Below are 8,936 nucleotides of genomic sequence, written 5' to 3'. Positions count from 1 at the left end.
GGACGGTTTTTGCCAAACATGCATTCAAATCTTCAATGTATCAATCTGGCTTCCTAGAGCAGTCCTATTAGAGAAAAGGAATTCTAGTTAATCATACTGGCTAGCGGCGTTAATACACTACCGCTCATCCTTCACTAAAAACCGCACTGTCTCACGAGTGCACTTGCGCATGCGCAGACGTGCCGGTCTGTTTTGAGCGGGTCGCGAACTCTGACCTCCTGTAGCTGCAGTGAGCCGTCAGTTTACGACAATTTATCAAAACATCACAGTATTTGGATTATTTCTCACGCGTTCAGGGTAAGAATAACCCTTTCTATGTTGTTAAAGCACACTGTGTTTGCAGTAATTGCTTAGGATAGATAATTCAGGAGAATAATAGCACTGTTGATAGCCGGCTTGCTAACACACGTTAGCGTAGTAGCCGCTAGCAAAACAGAAAATATCGATCAGTACAACCGAATGTCTGCTATTAAACTAACCGTAAGAGCTTTTTTGGTTATTTAAGAACAATAAATATACAAATCGAAGCAGCTAATTGACATCATAACAAATCGGATGCAGATATGACGATCTTTAGCAGGCTAACGCTATCAGTGGGCTAATCTGATATCACTGCGCCGATAACACGAATACCGATCGCTAAATAACACAAAGACTATCATTCGCATGAGTTAATTTGTCATCTGGTGATCAGAATTTTTGCAAGATACGAGATGTATCCTGTGCTCCATGTGTGAAGAGCTACTGCAGTGCAGATCCCTCTGTGTAACGTTACGCGCGGGGAGCTTTAACCCTTCAATCATGACCTTTAACCTACAGGAACAGATCTGACTTTATCTTCCCGGATCAACACCCACACATTCCACATGAGCTACTGACCTCCAGCTGTCATTCACGCAAGACTGCAGTTATCCATCAAGTCGTTTAGTTCTTTGCAAAACACTAAAACCAATACGCGACGCTGGCTAGTGTGCTAATGTAGCTACTGCTAATCAGATGCTAATCAGTTTCCTTTATCAGTCTGAAGTGATTGACAACACTAAACAGAATACTTCAACATCTGTAGAGCATATAGACCCTGTATCATTAATAATAAAGAGACCTGATTTCAGTAATGGGTTAAGGTGATAAAGATGATGGAATGACAAGAACTGCAAAGTCATAGCTCATTTGACTGATAATGAAAGTTGAAACATGCCAGAAATTGAGGTAGACCCTCTTTGTGTAATCATTTTATCAAACCCCTGAACCTACGTATTAAACTTAGGCATGTAATGCATCCCTGAAACGTTATGTTTAGGACTTTTCTAAGAGGTCAAACTTCAGATGTTTGCCTGGCAGATGATAAAACTTGTGAAAAATCTCCGACTTTAAAGAAAGGACTCGAGCCACGTCTGGAGACCAGAAAGTCATGGAGACTTGGGTCAGCACATCTCTAGAAATGCTCTTTAAAAAACTACATAGCAATCACCAACAGCACCCTGGCATCTTGTCAGCAAATTTTGCACGTGATAATACAACTCAAAAAAAAAAAAACACAACACCAAAAATGTTGTTCACTTGTAAACAGGGGTTTTCATTTTTTTAAATACAATTTTCAGTTATATATTAGCATTTATAAAGATTTGAAATATGAATATAGAGATGTGTGAATCTGACTTATACAAGGTCTTATTGCAAATGGTTGCTTTGGATCTTCGAGAGTCTCTGAGTTGTGTGTTATTTTTCTCAGGTGGGCGTGTGGCTGATGGGGCGTTGCTGAGCACTGGTTCTGACGGAAGGGTATCATGGAAGGAGAAAGTCCCAGAATTCAGCTGGTGTCTGCAGATGGAGGCCTGCAGGTGACTTAGACTGAATGTTTGTGAGAACATTTTAATGAATGGCTGTTAATGCTTCTATTCGGGTGAACGTTTTTTTTTTTTACAGAGAGGTGTTTTAATTTCTTTTCCATCACATTGCGAAAAAAGCTGAGCAACCAATAAGATTTGAGCATTACTTTTCTGTTACCAATGGGTGTCAGAACTGGAAAGCTGTGCACCACTGTGTTTCTGCTTTTCCATAAGACCCACTTACTGTCAGAGAGTGAATTTTCTTTTTGATTCAGATTTTCAAACCTTTTTTTTTTGTATTGATCTGAACAGACAAATGGTATATGAAAATCAGACTGAATTTTCATGCTATCGCTTGTGTTGGTGCAAACCAACTCTATTACTATAAATGCCATTAGGTTTCTTTCTGATGGTCTTTGTTATCATGTGTCGTATCAGATTGTGACGGAGCAGCAGTTGGCTCAGAAGGTGCAGATAGTCACAGCCATTGATCAGGCTGGAGCCGGCAAGCAGCAGTTTATATTAGCTAACCTGGATTACCCCAACCAGGAGAAACTGTTCATCAAACAGGAGAACTCACCAGCCAAGGTCTTCTTGACTTCTGCCGATGGGTCAGCTGTCAATCAACTGCTTTTTGCATCACCTGAGCTGACAGGACAACAAATCCAGGTAAACAGGCACCACTCGTTTAAGCCCAAAGTACACTTTGGTTTTTGTGTTTAAAAGCTACGTTTTGCACTCAGTGAGTGTGTGCTGTAAATTGCGTCATCAGCAACTGTACACATGCAGCCTGATTTTTCTAAATGCATATACTGTTTACGCTCAGCTCATGTATGCATCTTGAATAAGTTGGTCCACAAGTTGGCAACACTGGCCCATTGTTTCTCAGTCAAAAAATCAACAGTACTACCACTACTAGAGACTGCAACAACAATAGACAACTGCAACTTTCAATTTAAAAGTGTACAAATACATTTGTATCGGTCATAACTTCTATAGAGAAATAGTGCAGACACTGGAAGAAGATGAAAGTTTCTTCTGCACCTGTGTTCACGCACACTATCAAATGGAGTATATGTTCTATAAGACTATGAGTTCCTTATAAATACTACGGTACAAAAACATTATTCAATACAATCAAAGTACCATGGTGTTGTTTTTCTTATGTATCACTGTACCATGGTACCCCGCCACATTACCTTTGGTTCACTTTTTTTGGTAAGACTTAATATAATTGTAGTTCTCTCATAGAAGTTTGTATTGTGATAGTCTGTACTTGCTTGTGTGCTTATATATACACAGTATTTCCTTTGGTAATTTACACAGTATTATTGTTCATATTTAGATTATGATGTTTGGTTTTTCAGTTTGTGACGGAGGGCTCAGAACAGGGCACTACGAAGCTTCCAGTGGAGTATTGTGTAGTTTGTGGAGACAAGGCCTCAGGTACATGACACACAAACACACACAGTCATGTTTTAAATAATTGAAGACCTCAAACAGAATTCAATTAGTTATAATAGCTGTTTGTGTGTGTGTATGTGTGGGATCAGGTCGTCATTATGGAGCAGTGAGCTGTGAGGGCTGTAAAGGTTTCTTCAAGCGCAGCATCAGGAAGAATCTGGTGTACACGTGCCGCGGGTCTGGAGAATGTGTCATCAACAAACACCATCGGAACCGTTGTCAGTACTGCAGACTGCAGCGCTGCATGGCCCTCGGCATGAAACAAGACTGTGAGTCCAAATCCGATTCATTACTGATGACTCTAATCATGTGGCATTTTGAGTAGGGATGCACCGATATTAAAATTTTGGCCGATACGATAACCAATATATATATTTTATATATATATATATATATATATATATATATATATATATATATATATATATATATATATATATATATGTATATATGTATAAATATATATATTATTTGAAAGCCGATAACCGATATGTTGGCCGATAAATCTATATCCAAATTTTGATATACTTTTTGAGAGCCTGATTACAAAAAAGTTCTCATCATTAAAAGCCATGTCCCAAACACTTAAACTTAAGTAGCCTAGTTTGAACAGTGTACATTTTAAAAATAGTTTTACTCTCCCAATACCAAATTTCATCATAAAAAGTCTTACAAATAAATAAAATAATGCATAAATAATGCAAACAAGTCATCTCAAGTTGAGTGTTTCTGAAGGAAATAATGCATTATTTATCGTCTTTAAGATATCGGCCAAATTTTTTTATCAGGCCGATACCGATAACAAAAATTGAGCATTTAGCGGCCGATACCGATATGGTGGCCAAAATATCGTGCATCCCTAATTTTAGAGGAGGGCTGTGCTGTCATTTTTCGAAGCGATCAGACTTAATATTTTCACCTGCTTAAAATATTAATATTTCACAGCTGTTCAGTGTGAGAGGAAACCGGTAGAGGTGTCGAGAGAGAAGCCAGCAAACTGTGCGCCCTCCATCGAAAAGATCTACATCCGTAAAAACCTCTGCAGTCCTCTCGCCGCCATGCCAACGTTTGTTAGTGAAAAAGAGACTACCAGGTATGGGTGTGAATGTGTGACTGAGTCAAATACAATCTTTTTTTTTTCTAACTCTGGGTTCTTTCACAGGTCCACCAGTTTACTGGACTCAAACATGCTCTTGAACATCCAGCAGTCTCTTTCCAAACTTGACAACACCATTTTAATTCCTTCTTCACCAGATCAGGTAATTTTTTAATTTTTGCATAAAACATATATTAAATCCATCATATATTGTAAAATATATAATAAATTAGTGATTATTATTATTAATTATTAATATTGTTAAGTATAGTTCTAGTAGTAACTAATATATACAGTGATCTATTTTCCTGATCCGCTTAAAAACCACTGGATAAATCTTGCAATACAAGGTATATATAATTAAAAATATTTGTACCAAAATATGTAAATATATATATAATTTTCATAAAGAAAATTAAGCTTAATTTAGGGCTGTCAAGAATTTTTACACATTAAAAATTAATCACATTCTTCAAAATGCTTATAACAGAATTATAAATATTATTTAAATTTTAAAGTTTTTTTACATAATGGAAAAATTGATTGTTTTTACGGCATTAAATTTGTGAATTTTCTATGCATTCATTTAAAAAAAAAAAGTCAGATTTAACCTGGACACGTGTAACATGTTCATAAATGTATATTGATGTTTTCTGACGTTCACTTTAGAATGATTCTAGTCAAGGAGATCTGGGTACCTTGGCCAATGTGGTCACGTCTCTCGGTCACCTCAGCAAAAGTCGTGAGATGATGGACAGCAGTACCGACCTATCGGGAATAGAGACCATGAGTAACGATGACAGCGCCATGACGGACATTCAAAGGGATGAGTCGAATGACGTCACACGGTGCGGAAAGCAACTTTTATAGCTCAAGCATATAAGATGTGCGGTACGTGGCTGTGCTTAAATGTTCTGTGTTTTTTTTGTGTCCAGGGCCTTTGACACGCTCACAAAGGTGCTTCAGCCTGGGGAGGGTTGTGGGGAAGAGGTGGCTGAGGGGGCTGTCAGGGTTGATGAACAGACCACCGCCCTGCTGGAACTGGAAGGACCGCTGCTCTCAGATATGCATGTGCCCTTTAAGGTCAGGCGTCACTGTTGACTTGCACACACTGCAGTTACAGCACCAAAAATGATGGACCAATAACAAGCTGTATTCAATATTTTGTGTAGCTGATGATGCCGCTGCCCATGCCAGACTTCCTGAATCTGAATTACATCTGTGAATCAGCTTCCCGTCTGCTGTTCCTCTCCATGCACTGGGCACGCTCTATTCCAGCTTTCCAGGCCCTTGGGTGAGTGAATGAATGGCCCCGCTTACAACTAGTTTCAGGTGATCACAAGAGGATAGCACTAAATACAGATGTAAACGGGCTAAAAATATAATTTTAATATATATATATATATATATATATATATATATATATATATATACTTTAAGTACGAAATGAATTATATTTATAATCAGCACTTCCTTCATTCTCCACCATCTTAGTTATAGAATTCACTGCATTACATTCTGCCAACATTAAAAATACATGCAATGCTTAGGAGGCAGCATCCTTTAATACAGCCCTTGTGCAGGAGTGCTAATACAATTCCCCTAAAATATCGCTCTTTAGGCAGTGAAACAGAACTATAGGCATACTTTTCCCCCTTATCTGTTCCTTATAATTTACAGTGCACTGTGTGATGGTTTTATTTGTGAATTTGTGGCTGTGTCCTCATTTTCTTTTCTGTATTTTTGGTGTTTAGCTCAGAGAACAGCATTACGCTGATGAAGGCCTGCTGGAATGAGTTGTTTGCTTTAGGTCTGGCTCAGTGTTCACACATTATGAATGTAGAAACAATCCTCACAGCCATAATCAACCACTTACAGACCAACCTGGATGAAGGTATGTGGACCCCAAGCTCTTGTTTTTTTGTGTCTCGTATCTAATTTATGTTACTATTAAAGGGATACTCTACCCCAAAATGAAAATTTTGTCATTAATCACTTACCCCCCATGTCGTTCCAAACCCGTAAAAGCTTCGTTCGTCTTTGGAACACAATTTAAGGTATTTTGGATGAAAACCGTGAGGCCTGTGACTGTCCAAGTAAATATTTACTGCCAAGTAAATAACAAAAAGTGTTCCCGTTGCTTCATATAACCCAGATTGCACGTCTGATGGCAGATGGAGTATACTGACGACGACTTTCATACCTTTTCTGGACCTTGACACTGTTATTTACTTGGCAGTCTATGGGACAGTCACAGTCCTCACGGTTTTCATCCAAAATATCTTAAATTAGACAAAAATTTTATTTTAGGGTGGAGTATCCCTTTAAAACATCATAAGTTTAAGCTAATAAACTTTTAGTCCATTAATTCAGGCTTTTGCCAACATTTTGGCATCAAGGACTCCCAAAAAAGATGATACCCATGTTAGGGACCCTATACTAAAGTTATAAAAATTAATTTTATAATTGTTCAATTAATTTAATTAATTTAACTACAATAATCCAAAAGCCAGTCGAAAATTTCTATTGGCTTTTGTCTAGGGACCCAGGATGATGCTTACTTTTAGATTGGCCTACATTGATATGCCATCATTGAGTCTTGTATAGAGAAAACAAAATTAAATAATTGTTTCAAAAATAAAATAGTTGGCTTTTATATTGTCATTGTATTAAAGTGAATTGGTAAAATATCATCTAAAATGATTAATTAGGAGTTAATTGACTGATACACAGATACCTAATAAGAAATGTGTGTGTGTGTGTGTGTGTGTGTGTGTTCAACAGAAAAACTGTCCCCGGAGCGGGTGAAGCTAGTCATGGAGCATATCTGGCGTATGCAGGAATTTTGTAACAGTATGAGTCGCATGAGTCCTGATGCATATGAATATGCTTACCTCAAAGCTGTGGTTCTCTTCAGCCCAGGTGAGCACAACTGGAGTTCATCTGAAAAACAGGAAGGAAATGGAAAATAAAAACTTAAGAATGGAGTTGATTGTGTGTGTGTGTTAATCATAGATCACTGTGGAGTGGACGGCACCCTTCAGATCGAACGCTTTCAGGAGAAAGCCTACATGGAACTGCAGGACTATGTGAGCAAAGTGTATCCAGAGGACACATATCGGTGAGTGACTATAGTAGCTTGCGTTTGTCAACCCAATCATGATAGATTCTCAATTATTAAGTGCATAATTATGGTCTAATTAATTTTAAATATTCAGAAACTTGTTTGAGATAGATTAGTTGTGACTAGAAACTAAACTATAAATTCTCTTTTAGTCTTTCGAAACTGTTAGTTCGTCTGCCTGCTCTGCGGCTCATGAGTGCGGCGGTGACCGAAGAGCTCTTTTTCGCCGGTCTCATCGGGAACGTCCAGATCGACAGCATTATTCCTTACATCCTGAAAATGGAGTCTACCGACTATAACAGCCAGCCAATCAGCACCGCTGAGTGACAGAAACCCCACCCACAGCCGCACCCATCAGCTTTGCTTACTCAGACCCTTAGAGCCAAAACAGATATAATCATGTGAATTTTGAATGAGGAAATCATTTTTTTATGACTTTGCTTTTTCATTTGGTCAGTGGTTGTGTCTATGGGTAATGTAATATGGATGAAGTGGTTTACCGCAACTGTTGCGGTTGAATCATTTGGGCTTTTATTGTACTGGTGTACTTATGTTTAGAAAAGTATCTATAAAGATACAGAAAGTGCAAGGAACCTGTTCTTGAGAACTTTTTCCAAAGAGAACTTTGCCCCCTGTCCCAAGCACTGAATTCCTCTGTATGTATATGAATTATGTATATAGGAATAATAAATGATATACAGGGTTCCCACAGACACAGAAAAGCTTTTTTTTTTAACCCTGGAAAAGACATGAGAATTTATGGAGCGCATGTAAATGTTTCTGTTTATGCTCTATTATATTTAATTGGCAAAATATTCATCTATGAGTGCAATCTTCAAATTTTGGTCAAATGTGTGAGAATCTAGACAGTGGTTGAACTCTGTAACGTTTAAATAATGAATATGTTTGTGTTGTGTTGCTTTTTTTATTAAAGGGTAAACCAGATTTTCAGAAACATGTTCTGGACATTTAAATTGCACTATATATCATTATTATGGTAACACTTTACAATAAAGTTCGTTAGTTAATTACTTTACTTAACATGAACTAAGCATGAACAATACTTCTACAGCATTTATTCTTAGTCTAATCTTAGTTCTGTCATGACAACTCTCAGAGGGATTGGCATGGTAATGTACATGATAATGTTAATGTATTTGGTCTTGATGGAATAGATCTGCTATGCTGCTGCGGCAGAGCAAGTTCCGAGACTTGCTACTGCCAATACATCCACAACATGTTGCTGTGAGCATGTAAGAATATTGCTGCTGCAAATATAACATACATGAAATAACCACATAGCATACATGAATCACCTCATAGCAGATCTATACAGGTGAGCTGGAGAAGGTGGAGGATTTCTGAAGCAGGCTACACTGCTACGGCAAGCTCTAGTCATATATTTGAATGTTGATCAGCGAGC

The 8,936-nt window shown here is 37.8% G+C and overlaps 1 protein-coding gene and 1 long non-coding RNA gene across 2 annotated transcripts in view; one reads left to right on the top strand and one right to left on the bottom strand.

The window, feature by feature from the left end:
• The first annotated feature begins 143 nt into the window (after positions 1–143).
• On the top strand, positions 144–8,468 carry LOC109108786 (nuclear receptor subfamily 2 group C member 1-like). The gene is made up of 14 exons (XM_042743129.1): positions 144–297; positions 1,733–1,841; positions 2,268–2,498; positions 3,197–3,275; positions 3,383–3,562; positions 4,239–4,386; positions 4,456–4,552; positions 5,059–5,237; positions 5,325–5,472; positions 5,562–5,683; positions 6,144–6,283; positions 7,174–7,311; positions 7,405–7,510; positions 7,666–8,468. Exons 2-14 carry the CDS (start codon positions 1,788–1,790, stop codon positions 7,838–7,840), a joined length of 1,797 nt encoding a protein of 598 aa, XP_042599063.1. The 5' UTR covers positions 144–297; positions 1,733–1,787; the 3' UTR covers positions 7,841–8,468.
• The window catches only part of LOC109069147, a 40,727-nt gene continuing 39,091 nt past the window's right edge, over positions 7,301–8,936 (bottom strand). The window contains exon 4 of the long non-coding RNA XR_006156944.1: positions 7,301–7,332. This is a non-coding gene — a long non-coding RNA (uncharacterized LOC109069147). The remainder of the gene's footprint in view (positions 7,333–8,936) is intronic.

This window comes from Cyprinus carpio, chromosome A4, assembly GCF_018340385.1.
Source record: "Cyprinus carpio isolate SPL01 chromosome A4, ASM1834038v1, whole genome shotgun sequence".
Lineage (NCBI taxonomy): Eukaryota > Metazoa > Chordata > Actinopteri > Cypriniformes > Cyprinidae > Cyprinus > Cyprinus carpio.
The sequence above is the reverse complement of the archived record's forward strand: the minus strand, read 5'-3'. Positions and strand labels throughout refer to the sequence as shown.